At 44.5% G+C, this 17,724-nt stretch overlaps 1 protein-coding gene across 1 annotated transcript in view; it reads left to right on the top strand.

Annotated features, from left to right (window-relative positions):
* The first annotated feature begins 1,474 nt into the window (after positions 1–1,474).
* VKORC1L1 (vitamin K epoxide reductase complex subunit 1 like 1) overlaps positions 1,475–17,724 on the top strand; it is an 89,298-nt gene continuing 73,048 nt past the window's right edge. The window contains exon 1 of the mRNA XM_082245485.1: positions 1,475–1,738. Coding sequence (XP_082101611.1) covers positions 1,548–1,738 — 191 coding nt within the window. The 5' untranslated portion in view covers positions 1,475–1,547. The remainder of the gene's footprint in view (positions 1,739–17,724) is intronic.

Raw genomic sequence — 17,724 nt, 5'->3', positions numbered from 1 at the left:
TACTACTGAGCTGGGGATCTACTGAACAAGAGTACCATTGATCTGGGGATCTGCTAAACGAGGGTACCATTGATCTGGGGATCTACTGAACAGAAGTAATAATGAGCTGGCGATCTGCTGAGTAGGGGTACTACTGAGCTGGGGATCTGCTGAATGAGGGTACCAATGATCTGGGGATCTACTGAACTTGGGTAATAATGAGCTGGGGATCTGCTGAACAGGGGTAATAATGAGCTGGGGATCTGCTGAACAGGGGTAATAATGAGCTGGGGATCTGATGAGTAGGGATATTACTGAGATGGGGATCTGCTGAGTAAGGGTACTACTGAGCTGGGGATCTGTTGAGTAACGGTACTACTGAGCTGGGGATCTGCTGAGTAACGGTACTACTGAGTTGGGGATCTGCTGAGTAATGGTACTACTGAGCTGCGATAAATAGAGTCCAGATTGGAAAGACCGCTCCAGGTGAGATAGATGTCAGGTGCTGGTCGGATCCGTAATCCAAAGCTGTATGAGACAGAAAAAGATGACCGCACTCCGATGTAGATCAAAATTGGAGTATGTTTATTCCACTTCAAACAATAGGCAAAGTTTAAAACATCACACTGTGAGTGCAGGACAAAAAAGGTAGACCCGTTTCACGACTAGAGATGTCGCTTACTGATTACCAAGTTGGTAATGAGTAAGCGACATCTCTAGTCGTGAAACGCGTCTACCTTTTTTGTCCTGCACTCACAGTGTGATGTTTTAAACTTTGCCTATTGTTTGAAGTGGAATAAACATACTCCAATTTTGATCTACATCGGAGTGCGGTCATCTTTTTCTGTCTCGTACTACTGAGCTGGGGATCTGCTGAGTAATGGTACTACTGAGCTGGGGATATACTGAGCCACTTTAAAGAAAGTAGAAAATGAACACACATACGGGCATTTGCCATGCTAAAAGCATAATTGAAGCCTCAAAAACACATCAAAAAGGCACGTTGAAGCAGTAGGCACTTCAATGTGTGTTGAAGGTTAAGCAAGTGTAAATGAGCTCTAATAGTAAACTGTATCAGTATCATAATTTGTCCCCAGTCTCAGATAACTGCTATTACACTTTTTCTGTTAAATGTTTTTGTAGCACTGTGATTATTATGTGTGGTCCTATGTCAGGGACCGTACTTGAAGCAGTTTACCTCTATTTATCTATGTGCTTTATTACACCCCTTCCAACTCAGGGGGTCTCCTACACCTAGCAACCACGTCACTACCACTCTTAGTGACCTCACGGAAACCTACTCTCATGATTGGTTCGCTTCAGAAGAGGCACCCGCCCGACTTCCACGCCCACCCAGACCGAGCAACCCCCCATTGCTCCAGCTCTCGTCTGACGTCACGGGACGCTCATTCCCTGGATTGGGTCTCTTTAGAAGAGAGCCCCGCCCGAGCTCCACGCCCCCGCCAGGCCCCTTTGTCCACTCGCCTGAGGGAACGTCACTGCTGCGGCTGGAGCGAGCGCTGAGTGTATCTCGCTCCCGCGCGAGATTAGAGCAGGCCGGGGTTAAGATGGCGGCGCCCGTGCTCAGAGTGTCTGTGCCGCGGTGGGAGAGCGGGGCCCGGTACGCGGTGTGCGTCCTCGGCATTGTCCTGGCCCTCTATGCCTTCCACGTGGAGAGGGAGAAGGAGAGGGACCCCGGTTACCAGGCCATGTGCGACATCAGCGAGTGGGTGCGCTGCTCCAGCGTCCTCTCCTCCAGGTACCGGCTGGGGGGGAGTACAGCAGGGGGGTAGGGACTGACTGAGCACACACCTCCCTGGGAAGGAGGACTTCCACACATAGCTGCCACCTAGTCCAGGAGTGCCTGCTCCCATGTGAGGTGTGAGAACTGTGCTCTGGGGTCTCCTCATTACACTTCACCTCTATGGCTGGACTGTTAGGTAGGGCTGGAGCTCCCATACAGCGTCCCATGTGAGGTGTTTGAACTGTGCTCTGGGGTCTCCTCATTACACTTCTATGGCTGGACTGTTAGGTAGGGCTGGAGCTCCCATACAGCGTCCCATGTGAGAATTGTGCTCTGGGTTCTCCTCATTACACTTCTATGGCTGGACTGTTAGGTAGGGCTGGAGCTCCCATACAGCGTCCCATGTGAGAATTGTGCTCTGGGTTCTCCTCATTACACTTCATCTCCTCTATGACTGGACTGTTGGGTAGGGCTGGAGCTGTGGCCACGTCGTCATAGCTGTGATTGGTGTCAGCCAGTGTCATGGTGTTTAGATTAGGAGACTGAGGACCTGTCCTGACCTATGCACTTCCTACAACTCGCTTCTGGTACTACTAGAGGGAGGGAGGGTGGATCCCATGCCCCCAGCACTATACATTGAGACAGCACAGATTTCACCCACATTCCACACGTAGCTCATCATGTGTCATCCACAACTGGCATGAAAAAGCTGATAGGCTGGTTTGGCTGGGGGCCATTGACAACCACACCTCCACTGCCTGATCATTTCAGGTGGCTGCATTCCTATACAAGGGAAGACGTGTCCAGGAGGAGGGGATCCCTGGGCAACGACCTAGCTGTGTATTGTTTACACCTGTCAACATAGACTCTAATGCACTTTTTCTAGGAAGTCTACACAAGCCCACAAGTATCCTGTGATTGTCATCTGTCCTTGCAATACACTGAGCAAATGCTTGCTGATTCATGATGAGCTGGTCAAAATGGAATCAGTTGGTGGCCCTGTTGGGCTGATCTGTCAGGGCTCATTCTCATTAGAACATGGTGTGGGAAATCTGTGTACGTTTCCCACCTCTTGTTAAAGGCCGCTTTATGCTGGAAATCACACAGGTATGCGCTGTGCGATTCATATGAAGTTCTGTGCAATGCATACATTACTTTTGGAAACTGGCAAACTGTATCGCATAGTACTTCTGAAGCTACTTGAAGGGTGTAGGGGGGTATAAATCTTCTATATTGAAGTAGTACTCAAGGCTGAGACTTTTTTTTTTTTTTTTATACATGGGATATACTATAACCTTTTTTTACTTTTAATATTTTTATTGATTTTGTGTAAATGCAAAGCAAGCAATATAAAAAAAAGTACATTAATCATCAGCTAAATATTATGCTTGATACTGGCAAATATTTTGTAATGCCTTATATTACATTTTGTAAAGCGCCGTGTAAACTGTTTGCGCTATATAAATCCTGTATAATATCTCCAGTCTATCAGCCTCCAGATTCTTTGGTTGCAGATGCTGATCTTTCCAGCACAGAGCTCTTAAAGTGATTGGAGACATTATTTGTAATGACAAACATGTCCTACATTACCTGCTCTGTTTAATGGTTTTGCACAGAGCAGCCCTGATCCTCCTGTTCTTGGGTCCCCTGCTGGCGCTTTGGGTTCCTCCTGCCAAAAGAGTTCCCCCAAAGCAAGGTGCTTGCTATAGGTGTATTCACTTGGGCTCGATTCCTAGCTTCACAGTGTGCTTCTGTTAACACACACAGTCCGGCTCGGCCCCATTCCCTGCTCCCTCCATGGCTGTGATTGACAGCAGGAGCCAGGTATCGGGATCAGGTAATTTTACAGGGGATTAGGGGCAAAGATGGTGACAGGTTTTTTACCTTAACCTCCCTGGTCTGATTATTTCCAGATTTCTGTGCTGAAAGTGGTACATTGTTAAGCATTGAAATCTGTTGTTTTACAAATTAAAACTCGCCTTCCCCTGCAATTCCTGCTGTCGTCGCGCTGTGTTCTCGGCTGATGCCGGCACCTGTCTTCAGATTCCCTTCCCTGCGAATGTTGCGACGCAGGGGGGTGGAACCGGCGGCAGTTTCAAAAATGTAAATACACAAAATGACATGATACAAAGCTGTGATCCTAACAGATTACACTGTATCATGCCATTTCACCTGGTGACTTTTCCAGTGCCCTGCCTGTGCGTTTCCAGTTCTTTGTACCTGGAAAAATTGAGAACGACCATGGCGTCCAAAAAACGTTCTCTTTGTGCAAAAGCATTTTCAGACGAACTAGAAAACAGCGACAGCACAAAGCACTGGAAAAGCACAGGCAGGGCACTGGAAAAGTCACCAGGTGCAATCCTGTGGTGAAATGGTATGATACAGTGTGATCCGTTAGGATCACAGCTTTGTATCATGTCATTTAGTGTATTTACACTTTTGAATTTGTGGCCGGTTCCACCCCCCTGCATTGCAACGCTCGCAGGGAAGGGAACCGGAAGACAGGTGCTGGCATCGGCCATGCACAGAGCGGGAAGGACGCTGGGGGATCACAGGGAAGGGGAGTGTGATTCTGGGGTAATCCCGAGTGTGGCTCTGGGTTACCGCTTTTGGTACTGAAAGTTAATCCCGAGCCACACTCGAATACCGCAAGGGAGATTAATACATAGAAAGTATTAAGGTTAAAAAAAAAAAAAAAAAACCTTTGGCCTTTAGAATCGCTTTAAACCACTTCTTTCTCCTGCCCAGGACTATATGTCCCATGAGGCCTTACTCCTAACACATTCACAAGTTCTAAGGCACCCCCTGACATGTATGGACTGTGTACTGAGCTGTATGTGTGCTGCACTGTTTCTGGTTATGTAAACAAATAATGCATTCTGTATAAAGACCAACTAATTGGTTATGATGGTTAACAACTATTTTTATTCCGTAGGGAAAAAGTCCTAAAGGTCGCACATCACAGGAAAACTTTGTGAGAAGGTGTGTGACCGTCTCGGCGTCTGATCTTCGACCAGGCCATGCTCCCAGTGAGTTTCACCCTGCCCCTGGAGCTAAACTGCTTACTGCCTGGGCCATTTTAGAATGACACCTGAGCAGAAGCTCTATTATTCTGGGTGGACGTCATATGATGATCTCCCAGAACGCACCTCGTGCAGGCCCGGCGGGCTGCAATCTGTCACCTACTGTGTCCACTGGACACAGAGGATGACAGATTTATGTACCGGCCCACTGCCTTGACCGATAACATGACACTTATAAACCATGGATGGCTTTGATTCATGCTATTCATTGTGTACTATTGTGGTGTTCCTTGAGATTGTTCACACTGTACAAACAGGGCCAATCGCAGCTAATCACAACCGTACACACTGAGTTATTTAGTAAAAATGGTTGCTTATAACAATGAAATTCATAGCTATAAGCATAGTGTGTATGTTTGGGGGGGTGGAATTCTAAACGCCTCTCTAGAGTAGCAGTGTTACTACGACAACACTGTATTGCTCTGGTCATTGTATGTGTGAAAAAATGTATAGGTTTTTTTTTTTTTTAACATGCCACCAACCAGTGTCCCTGCTCTCCACCACACCACTTATGACATCACTGTACTGCACTGGTGACAGTATGTATATAAAAAAAAAAAAAAACTTGCAATGCCTCTTACTAAATACCTTGGACTGTCTACTTTCTGAAATTGGGTAATTTGGGGGTATTTGTACTGTTCTGGCATTATCGGGCCTCAAGAAATGAGTAGTCGGTACATCAGAATTGATTAATTTTATGATTTATATACCATAGTTTGTGGACTCTTCACTTTCCTACAAATTAAATATATACTGATTTGGGTTATTTTCACCAAAGAAATGTAGCAGGATACATTTTGGCCTACATTTATGAAGAAAGATTTATTTGCTAAATTTAATACCGAAACAAAGAAAAACTCAAACATTTTTGGCTTTTTTTTTTTTTTTTTTTTTTTCATTTTAGTAACAAAAACCAATGGTGATAAAATACCACCAAAAAGTTCTATCATTGCCAATATTCATATGGGTACAGTGTTGCATGACTGCAATTGTCATTCAGAGTGCAACAGCGCTAAAAGTTTTTTTCCTTGGCCAGAAGGGGGTAAAAGTGTCCGCTATTGAAGTGGTTAATCATAGTCCCCGGGCTGAGGCTGTCATACACCCCCCTCACAGGGTTTTATGTGATGTGCAACCTTTAGGACTTCCTTCCCTACTGGATGTTTTGAGCTGGGACAAACTCTCTTGCCTTGTTGGCACTCCTAGCAGTTTGTCATGCAAGTGGACCTGGTGGAGCCTTGTGTGGCATGTTATTTTATTCTTGTGGGTCAACTATTTTTATCGATTTATATTGATTAATTGTTTCAGCCTTCATCTGTTAATTCCTGTTAGTGGAGGTAACTCACAGGAGTTATCACTCAGTAATTTGCCATTAGGACCCCCAACAGAGACAGGCAGCAAAAAAACTGACAGGGGTTCTAATGCTTTTCTACTTCAAAAAAAGTTTTTCCTTTACATTAGAAATGTATGTAAGAAAAATCTAAAAACATCCCACTTCCTGCCGTGAAGATTTAAAAGTGTTTCCTACTGGCAGTTTTGTGTATAAGTTTATGTTGCTGTAAAGTACGGGCTATGTTTTTGGTCAGCATCTTTGAAATATCAAGGCAGTGGAACATTCTAACAGCCAGGCAACTAGCATTGGAAAGGGCAGAATAGCCAGCCTTTAAATTTCTCATTACTTTTTTATTTTTTATTTGCAAGATTTTTCCAGGCTGTGGGAAATGAACTGTTTTTTTTTTTCCTCAGAGTACTGACAGACGTGCCCCAGCTGGTTTCTGGGGTGTAACATTTTGGTGGGGATGTGGAGCATCCCTCTCCTGTTATATATTGATGCTTGATGCATTCATATACCGTAAGTACGCCCTAATATTAAAATAAATATTTATGCTTTTACTTTGTAAGTGATACCTTTTTGCTTTATTGTGTTTTCAACTCTAAAACCGCCATAACCATTACAGCAAGGGAGTCAATGGCTGAAACAAATCTTTGGAAGTGAACAAGTGATATTTAGGACATTTTGCACTATTATATTGGAACTTGTCCCTAAGCTCTAAACTAGTCTTTCTCAACCAGAGTTCTGAGGATTCCTTCATAGGTTGTTTGAGATTAACTTCCTGCCTGATGAGCCTGTGTAGTTTGTGGGCCAGCTTAACCTGAAGTCGGCTACATAGGGGACCATGGCAAACTTGTCTCCCTTCTGATAGCAGTGACCTTTGTATCTGTAGGACAGTACCTTTTTCATTCAGTGACAGCCAGTCTATAAACCCTTCAGACTGATGCAACTGCATTTGTTCGCAGTCCACCAATGTAAAAGGCTCCATAATAAGAGGCCCATTTTCTCCAGTCGTCTGTCCAGGACAGTACAGGAAAGACAGGCTCCACCTCCGGAGGCAGAAAAAACAAATGAGTAGCAGGTTATGGAGCTATTTTTTCCCCCTGAGCCAAGGAAGACTCAAGTGGGGGGGTGGTTACCTGGAGGGGTTAGCCAGAATGAGGCCCGTCCTGTTCAGATTCTACCAAAATGGGATTCGGCTGTCTTATTGCAAGGTTGGATAAAAACATTGGCAAGAGGAAGACCCGTCTTAAAGTGGGCTACTCTCAAAACTGCCTTTTTGGTTGCGATTTCAACAGCCAGACGCATTAGCGAGCTGTAGGCGCTTTTTATTAAAGAGCCTTTTCTACAAATTTATGAGGACAGACCGGCAGGAATCCCGGATCTGGTACGCATTACCAATTACCTCTAAATTCCCCAGGGCTCAGGAGATTGTTGTGCCTTCATTCTGTTTGTATCCAACTAATCCTAAAGAATCGGAATTCCACCATCTGCACGTGAAGGCTTGTGTCTTGCGTTATTTGGAATTGTCCAAAGGCATTATAAAATCGAATGTCCTATATCTTTTGCATTCTGGTAAAAAATAGGGGTTCCAAGCTTCAAAGAAGACAATCGCCCAGGTGGATCAACCAGGCAATTGTGGAGGCTTATAAAATCTTGAATGAGTGCCCTTTTTTCCCTGATGGCTCACTCCCCTCGGTTATCATCTGCTTCTTCGGCGGAGCGAGCTGGGGGCGACACCAGAACAAATTTGCGGTTACATTTAAGGGCATACCTTGGGGCTTTTCTCAGTGCATGATCAAGCGTTTGGGAGGAAGGTCCTCCAGGCGGTATTCACACCCCCCCCCCCCTAATCGTTGATCCTCTCCTGTGCTGTCTTGGACATACAACTGGAGAAGACCAAAGTTAGACTTACCGGTATCTGTTTCTAGGAGTCGTCCAGGACAGCAGGGATTCCCTACCTATATGCTGTTAAAACTTTGGACAAGTGTTTTCCTTGTTTCAGAAGTCGTTCCTGGGGAAGAGGAATGGGGACTGCCCTTTATGGATTTTACCTTTTGTGTTTCCTTCCTCCGGAGGTGGAGCCAGTCTCTCCTGTGTGGTCCTGAACGACTCCTAGAAACCAAGTTACCAGTAAAGCCCCGTACACACGTACCGATTGTCGGCCGTAAATATTCGGCCGTCGACCGATCGGCCGATTGTAGGCTTGTTAGTATGATGCTTCCGACAGCTGACAGCGCATTTTCGGCCGAACAGAATCTGTTGTGCAGGCTTTAAAACTTTTGTTGGCCAACACCCCTAACTGACATTTTTGACACTTTTTGGGGACCACTTAAGAATGACGCCGAGACTGCGCGCACATAATCGCGTAGATCTACGTGATTATGCTCAGCCGAGTCGCCCTTCCTCAGTAAATGCGTGTGGGCGGACTGCAAGTGTATTTTTTTCCCCAAAAAATTGTTTGAAAGATGCTGTGCTAATACAGTGTGACATAAAATATTGCAAGGACCGACATTTTATTCTCTATGGTCCCTGCTAAAAAATATATATAATGTTTGGAGGTTCGAAGTAGTTTTCTTGCAAAAAAAAATACTGACTATCTTGTAAGCGATAAGTGTCAGAAAAGCTTTAATCTTTGTGTTAAACTGACCTCATTTATAGACTGAAGTTTGTCCCCTTGATCTCTAAAAGAACTCAACAGATACAATGCTTTTTTTTTTTTTCTCCCTCCTGTTCTTGCGCTGAGCAATGTTTTTTGCCAGCTATTCTTTAGTTGTGACCAGAGACATGTTAAATGAATTGTGGAAATGCTGGATTAAAGCCCCGTACACATGTACCGATTGTCGGCCGCAAATATTCGGCCGCCGACCGATCGGCCGATTGTAGGCTTGTTAGTATGATTCTTCCGACAGCGCATTTTCGGCCGAACAGAATCTGTCCTGCAGGCATTAAAATTTTTGTAGGCCGACAACAGAACGGCCGATTGTTCGCCAGTCAGTACAGATTTCGGCCGACAGACAGCAGATTTGCAAGACTGGGCATGCTCAGAAAAGAAAAAAGACAAGGAAAGTTAACCATCACATGACATCACTTCTGCAGTCGGCTGTTGGCTGACAAAATTCGTGTGCAGTCTTTTGCAGTTTTCAACAGACACGACAGCCCTGGACAAAAGACAGCCGATCGTTCGGCCGACGATCGGTACGTGTGTACGGGGCTTTAGTCTAACTCTGGTTTTCCACCCCCCCCCCTACTTTTTTTTAATTTCTAAGTGCTGCACCTGACACCTTCCATTTTTGTCCAGGTAGATCTCCTCCTTTCAAAGGTTGACTACCCCTGGTCTAAACTAAATTGTGATGTCTAATAATGTTCTAGGTAGTTCTTGAATGGGGCAGTTGTAGAGATTGAGTTCTTTCAAGTTTCATTTAAACAAGCCTTTATAGCTGGTTACCTTGTTTACCACATGGACAATGGAATCTGCCTCTAAACACGAGTGTTTTTGTATCCCCAGGCCATCAGTATTATTCATAGAAACATATGGACAGGGTTAGACTATTCTGGGTCACCATACCAACTGAAAAGACCTCTTTTATGATCGGGCCCTATGAATTCCATTGGCAGCCTTGCGGTAGCCAAGCAACGCTCACAAACCTGAAGCTGTGGATCCAAGTAGGGTTGCTAGAATGCAGCAGACTGGCTTACATTTGGGGCTGCTATTGGTTGTCCTGTGTTCTAGTGAAGAGTGGATGTGAGCTGATGTAAAATCTTTGATTAGTGATGCCCCTTGGGAGCGCCATTCAATTGCAAGCTGTATCTCTGTGTAGGGGGTGGGTATGGTCTGAGAGGTGCTGACAGGACAGTAACAATGAACCACCATGGCCTCTTATGTTGCTATCAGAACCCACCTTCCAGTACTTGTTAGCCTTTGGGAAATTAACAAATTTAGAACCTGAAAAATAGAGCCAGTGTGCAGCTGATAGGAAACTGACAGACTGTTTAAAATCTGTTTGTCGTACTTATGGTCCAAAAATGCTCCAGTGTTATGTAGATGTAATGTACAATGATCCCTGCTCTCCACCACAAACTCCAGAGAACAGCAATGTATCTTCAGGGTCTTGAGATGCAGCGGACCTTCTCACAAAGGAAAAGCGGTGTTTTATTTTAGTCTATGAAGCCACTCTAGTACTGCACTGGCCCCACTACCTGTAGCAGCATAATTCCTGCCTACTCTTGTTCTTCACACTAAGGTCCACCTTTTTGCCTTGAAATGTATATTTTGCTGCAATTGATTATTGCAACTGTGGGCTGAGTATGCAGCATGTGAGACTTGGTCAGGTACTGTAGGCCAGGGGTCCCTAAACCCCGGGCCACAGACTGGTGCCGGTCTGTAGGCTGCTGATGACCAGGCTGCCCAGCAGGAGGGGAATGGCAACTACTAGAGCTGTCACAGAATGCGCTCGCCCCTCACTTCTGATATGCAGCCTTGGTTGTGTGTCCTCCTCCCAGCTCCTCCACCCGACGATGTCCTATCAACAGGGCATTTGTGGGAGGAGCTGCAGATTGGAATGGAGAGCTCCTCCCGTCCCCTGCCATGGTTCTAGGATAACATTGTTGGGTGGGCAGGGGAGACGGGAGAAGACAGACTGATCACAACCTCTTGCCTGCCAAAGTTAGGAGTCCTGTGGGGGGGAAACGGAGATTAGGGATTTGGTTATGCTAGAAAGGAAATGTGTGTGGGGGGGGGGGTCCCTGGTTTCAAAAAGGTTGGGGACCGCTGACTGTACAGGGCCCTATGATTTCTAATACTAGCTCTGTGTTAACTATTGCAAGCTGGCATTGCACAGGACAGGCTGAGCTAAGTCTTGCCAGTTTAGGAAAGGTGAACTTAGCTCTGTCTTTTGTATTGGTGGCTATGAATGTAGTCACATTAGCTGCTACTTTCTTGCTCAGTGCTAGCTTTACCTAATAACACTGGCATTTCAGTGTCTGCCTCCCCACTGGGGAAAGAGGGGGGTGGGGGGGGGCTAGTTATAGGGTACATCTGCTCATTTTTGTCCCCCTGCAAAGCTCTATAAATACCTTTTGAGCCTTCCACTGAAGTCCACTTATTGCAGCTTCCTGTGATGGGAGCATCATGCTCCCTGTAGCTTAGCAATCAGCACCTGGCCACACCTAGTCCTGCTTTTTTTTTGTTGAAACCCCACCGACTGTGAGCTGCTTTGTCCAGGAGGGATAGTCTCTGAGCAACAGAGGAAATATAATTTTTTTTTTATAACAAACATTGTTATACTTGCCTCCTCTGTGCAGTGGTTTTGCACAAGGGCAGCTTAGATCCTCTTCTCAGGTCCCTCTTTGCTTCTCCTTGCGCCTCCTTCCTGTCGACTGCCCCCACAGCAAGCAGCTTGCTATGGTGGCAGCGGAGCTATTGCTCCGTGTCCATTCAGACACGGAGCTGCCGTTCAGCGCCACCCCTCTCTCTCTCCTGATTGGCTAACTGACTTTGACAGCAGCGGGAGCCAATGGTGCCGCTGCTGTCTCAGCCAATAAGGAGGGAGAGTCCTGGACGGCCGAGGGACTCGTGGTCATTCCTGGATAGGAGGGGGGGGGGCTGGCTGTTACACACTGGTGTTTTTTTATCTTCTAGCATAGAAAACATTAGGATAAAAAAACCTTCTGCCTTTACAATACCATAAGGCTGCATTCACATGTCAGCTTATAATCGCGGGCAGAACCGCCGCGGTTCCGCCCGCGATTCGGAGATTTATTGCAAATCGCGGGACGCCTAGCGTTGCCCGTTGATTTGCAATAGCCCCCCAAACGCCGAGCGATGTTGCCGCGATTTACGCCCGCCGAATCGCGGCAACATCGCGCAAACAAAATCGCGGGACGCAATACGCTCCAAAAAAGTACAAGAGCTTCTTTGGAGTGTATTGCGTCCCGCGATTTTGTTTGCGCGATGTTGCCGCGATTCGGCGGGCGTAAATCGCGGCAACATCGCTCGGCGTTTGGGGGGCTATTGCAAATCAACGGGCAACGCTAGGCGTCCCGCGATTAGCAATAAATCTCCGAATCGCGGGCGGAACCGCGGCGGTTCTGCCCGCGATTATAAGCTGACATGTGAATGCAGCCTTAATTGGAGCAGTGATGAGCCTTGGCACCCCAGATGTTTTGAAACTACATTATTTCCCATGATGCTCAACTACACTGCAGAGTGCATGAGCATCATGGGAAATGTAATTCCAAAACATCTGGGGTGCCAAGGTTCACCATCACTGAAATAGAGTGATGCCAGAGTTGTCAAACCATTTCTTCTGTAAAATAAAGCAAACAGAATTCATGCAATTTTTTTTTTTTTTTTTTGCTGTAGTGTGTAATTCTTTTAAGGCAGGCTATACATTCTACAATTTTCTTTACTTCAAGCTGTGCTATTGTATTCTTATGGCGGGAGGTTTCCCCTTCCATCTGAATACAGTGATCAGTACAACCAGCCTGTTTGGTTTAGAGCTGGCAGCACTAAAGTGGATCAATCCACTTCAGTACACCCAGCCTGCCCATAAATTGAAATTTCAGTAACAACCTGCTGAATTTTGATCAGTCTATGGCCGGCCTAAATTTTAACATAACCCTTTGCATCATTTAGTGCATGCATAAAGCTTTATTTCACAATTATTTTATTGATCAGTATATTTTACAATTGTTGAAAATCATCCGTCCAAAAGGTTGGTTCCATGTTCTCTCTGTATGCAGACGTGGCACCCAGAATCAGTTAATCTTATCAGAGAATGCTTTCCTTCCCATGATCTCACCTGAGTCATACTTTCATGTTGTAGTTCTTTCTAGTAGTAACTCATGTTCCTAGAGCTGAGTTCATAGTTTTATCTTTGCTTTGTGACCCTTTTCTGTATACGCTGTAGGGTCTGCTGTTTTGAAAACACACCTATTCTATGAATATGGAACCTGAAAGCGTCTATTAAGATGTATTTTGCGTCGTGTTTTTTTATTTTTTTTACATTTTGCCTTTTTATATGTTCTTTTTCTGTATTAAAAAAAATGTAGAAAAACAAAAATACCGCCCCCCATTCCATTACCATCAATAAGTTAATAGTACCTTATTAAAAGCCTAGTGTTGATGTGGATATTTCTACAAAAAAGCCAACACTTAATAAAATTTCTGTTGCATGGATGACGCCTCACACACATCTTAACACTAGTATGATTTATTAGGACAAATGACTGTACATCCATGACCCGGCCTAGGACAACCCCCTTTTTAACCACCAACTTAGTATACTTTTTAAGCCCATTGTAGTTGAAATTATTAAATCCTTATCAGAATTTTGGATTAAACCCAAGAACATTATTTTCCCAATGTAGAGTATGACTCCTTGGTTTCCTGAGGCACTCCGCTAATTTATTCCAAAATATCCTCATCTTACAACATTCGTACAACGTATGATTTAAATCGGCAGATAAACTACTTTTTGAACATCTAATTTCTCCACATTTTATTAAATATTAGATGTATGCCATATTCATAATTTTCAAATATAATAGAAGTCTGGTGTAACACACTGCAGAGCTCAATGAAAACTGATTGGTTGGAATTGGCACACACCACCCTCTGAGTCACCTGCTGTGTACTGGAGAGGTGGGGGCAGGCTGTCTCCCAGACGGCTGAGGTGTCTCCTTAAGAGGTCTATCAATGATTCGTACAGATCGAAGATGGATCAGAGAGAAAACAGACTTTGGATTTAGGCGAGTACACACTATAGAGATGTTTTGTTCACTTTGTATGCCTGAGGTTTGCAACCACTTTTAAGTGCATCTCCCAAGTAATCATTTTTCAGATAGCCCAGTATTGCCACTGCCAGGGCTCTCTGTTTCCCCTCCAACTTCACTATCAAGTAGTTAATACCTAGTATGCAAGCGAATGAGAGCCTAACAAATTGCTATTATGTTTTTTTACTGCATGTATTTGTAAAATTAAATGTGTAGTGCTTTCCCTTTAAGAATAGTGGATATAACAGATCCATAAGTGAATGCAATGCGAACAATCTCAAAATAAACTTTGATTGTAAACCTTCACCTTCGTAAAACACATTCCAATCAGTTTAAAATAGAAACTAAAGGCAAAACATTTGTGTATGTATATAAAAAAAATTTACTTTTTTTTTTTTTTTTGTCATCACCTGCCCTATATTTTCAACTGCATAAGAGCTGGGGGAGGAGAAGCAGCAGCACACTGTGCTTCCCAGTGATAGGCGGGGGGGGGGGTGCCGGGGGGAGAGAACTGACCAAGGTGTTCTCTGCTGCTTTGTGTGACCAGTTTTAATAGGAAAGCAGAGGGACTGACAGGAACACCAGACATTTCACACAATGGGAGCATACAAGCACCTTGTACAGCAAGCACATGGAATATATGTTGGTAGCAAACCCTTTATGTTCACCATTGTGATTATGAAATATTAAACAAAACCCTTTCCCCTAAAGATGAAATTTCTGCTGAAACATGCGTAGGGTGGGGCATGTGATCTGACGTCACCATGTATGTGCACCGTGTGGCGGAATGGGATGAGCTTGGTTCTGCTTTTGTGTGTGCCTTGTTTACAATACATTTGGCTTAATTTTTGCGGGGTTACGCTATGTATGGCCTTTTCTTTGAGATGCATATAACATGAGCATTCCTGGAGGTGAAGATGAGAATAACCTGAGGATGTTTGAGTGGTTCCCTTGCCTTGTGACCTCTATAATAAGGGATCTTTGGATGCATTAAGAGACATATTTTTAGTAGTGGTGGCAGGGAAGGAATGTTCCGGATGGTGATTCACTGTGTTGGAGAACTTAAGTGGTCCCAAGAAGTCCTTATCAATCTAGAAGACTTTTACATAATTACATTCAGCGTGGTTAATTTAAAGTGGTTGTTAACCTCAGACATAAAATATAAACAAAGCATATCCCTCTATAGTTTCTCAATCCAAAGCACTGAGTGTCATTTCTGTCTGCTGCTTCATGACACCTGGAGAATAAGGATGATAGCAAAGGACCTCCAGCAGATTGACAGCCTCACCTATGTTTCTGTGTGCTGGATGGAAGGGTTGTGTCCTTTCCCTCCAATTGGCTCTTGGAGCTCTCCTCACTGATGTAACTTCAACTCCCTGCTTTTCAGAGTTGAGAGATCCTGTGTAAATTCTGCACTTTGAATAGATGTAGGGTACAGACAACTTCAGGTATGCATTGTAGGAGAATTTTTCATCCCTGTATGTCACATGAGGCCAGTCACTTCACTGGGTATATGTAAGAATTTACAACCAAATTTATATTAAGACTGCTTGGAGTTTGTACAGTTTGTTTGCATTGCATTTACTATTGTATGTGTATTGTATTCACTATTCTTCAAGGGATAGTCCTACACATAATCTATTCATATTTGAAGTATCTGTGGATGCCACTATCTTGACTGTGATTGGTTACACATTTTTTTGGGTTGCATTGTTTATCGATTATTCCTTTAATGTATTTATTGCATTAGCGCAGAGTTCACTAGGGTCTAGTATGCATTTTGTAAAATATAAATTGGACATTTTTAGATTGCATAAAGATGTACATCTCTCTCTTTGTAGCTGAGCATTTTGGCAATTTGTGTATGTATGAGTTTTCTTAAGATCTCTATAAATGAACACACTTTGTACCATACACACACTATATTACAAAAAGTATTTGGACGCTTGCCTTTACACGCACATGAACTTTAATGGAATTCCAGTCTTAGTTCGTAGGGTTCAATATTGAGTTGGCCCACCCTTTGCAGCTATAACTGCTTCAGCTCTTCTGGGAAGGCTGTCCACAAGTTTTAGGAGTGTGTCTATGGGAGTGTTTGACCATTCTTCCAGAAGCGCATTCGTGAGGTCAGGCACTGATGTTGGATGAGAGGGCCTGGCTCAGTCTCCACTCTGATTCATCCCAAAGGTGTTCTATCAGGATGTGGTCAGGATTCTGTGCAGGCCAATCAAGTTCCTCCACCCCAAACTCACTCATCCATGTGTTTATGGACCTTGCTTTGCCTACCGCTGCACATGTTGGAACAGGAAGGGCCAACCCCAAACTGTTCCCACAAAGTTGAGAGCATGATATTGTCCGAATGTTTTGGTATGCTGATGCCTTAAGAGTTCCTTCAGTAGAACTATGGGGTCAAGCCCAACCCCCCTCAAGAACAACCTCACATCATAATCCCTCCTCCACCAAATGATTTGGACCAGTGCACAAAGCAAGGTCTATAAAGTCATGGATGAGCAAGTTTGGGGTGGAGGAACTTGACTGGTTTGCACCGAGTCTTGCCCTCAACCTGATAGAACACCTTTGGAATGAATTAGAGCAGAGACTGCGAGCCAGGGCTTCTCTTCCACATCAGTGCCTGACCTCACAAATGCACTTCTGGAAGAATGGTCAAACCTTTCCATAGATGCACTCCTAAACCTTATGGGCAGTCTTCCCAGAAGTTGAAGCTGTTATAGCTGCAAAGGGTGGGCCAACTCAATATTGAACCCTACGGACTAAGCTGGGAATGCCATTAAAATTCATGAGCGTATAAAGGCCGGTGTCCCAATACTTTTGATATATAGTGTATTTAGCGATTCAGAATTCTAGGTTTAGAACCTTGTGACAGTTATTTTGAGTGAGTTTTTGAACAGCTTTTTCAAGTCTTTATTAATCACCCTAATAGTAATAGTAAGGGCTCATAATGACAGGTGTGTGTCTAACTGCATTTGACACGTCATCCTGTGTGTGTGTGTGTGTGGGCTTTTTTTCTGCATGCAAAAGTGAGAGACTGGGGCAGGGCACATTTAAATCCTCCTAGTGAAAAGGAGTGGTGAATCCCTCTCCTAATGGCCAGATGGGTTGGAGCAACCATCTTGAGAGATCCCACACCCGCAAGGGACCCAAGGAGACACTTTTAATTCCCCCTAAACTTCATGGTAAGCTCAAAGACCCACACCCTACAAACCAAGTAAAGAAGGCACATAGGTGCAAACGTCAGAAAAAAAAATAAATAGATGGCAGTGCTAGTGCAATTGCAAAACCTTGCTAACTGTAAAACAATGCCCTGGTCTTGGGCCAAAAGACTTAGCCCATTAGGTGTAGTAAAAAGCTTTGGTTACTTGATCTAGTCCTTTTTTACACAGTGGTGTCCCGCACTCAGTGCTAATTTGATACCCATGATGGTGGGTCTGATTGAATACAACCTAATTAGTAGGGATGCACCGAAATGAAATTCTTGGCCGAAGCCGAATAATAATAAAATGTTGGCCGAAGGCCGAATACCGAACGCGGTGTTTTGCATTTTTTCCATTTATTTTGCCAATTTTTTGGTCCTCTCTCTTGTCCTCTCGTGTGTCTCTCTCTGTCTCTCTCTGTCTCTGTCTCTCTCTCTGTCTCTGTCTCTCTCTCTCTGTCTCTCTTCTCTCTCTCTCTCTCTCTCTCTCTCTCTCTCTCTCTGTCTCTCTCTCTCTCTCTCTGTCTCTCTCTCTCTTCTGTCTCTCTCTCTCTCTTCCTCGCTCTCTCTCTCGTCTCTCTCTCTCTCTCTGTCTCTCTCT

This window comes from Pelophylax lessonae, assembly GCF_965119305.1.
Source record: "Pelophylax lessonae genome assembly, chromosome: 2".
Classification (NCBI taxonomy): domain Eukaryota; kingdom Metazoa; phylum Chordata; class Amphibia; order Anura; family Ranidae; genus Pelophylax; species Pelophylax lessonae.
This window is presented reverse-complemented; position numbering and strand designations above follow the sequence as displayed.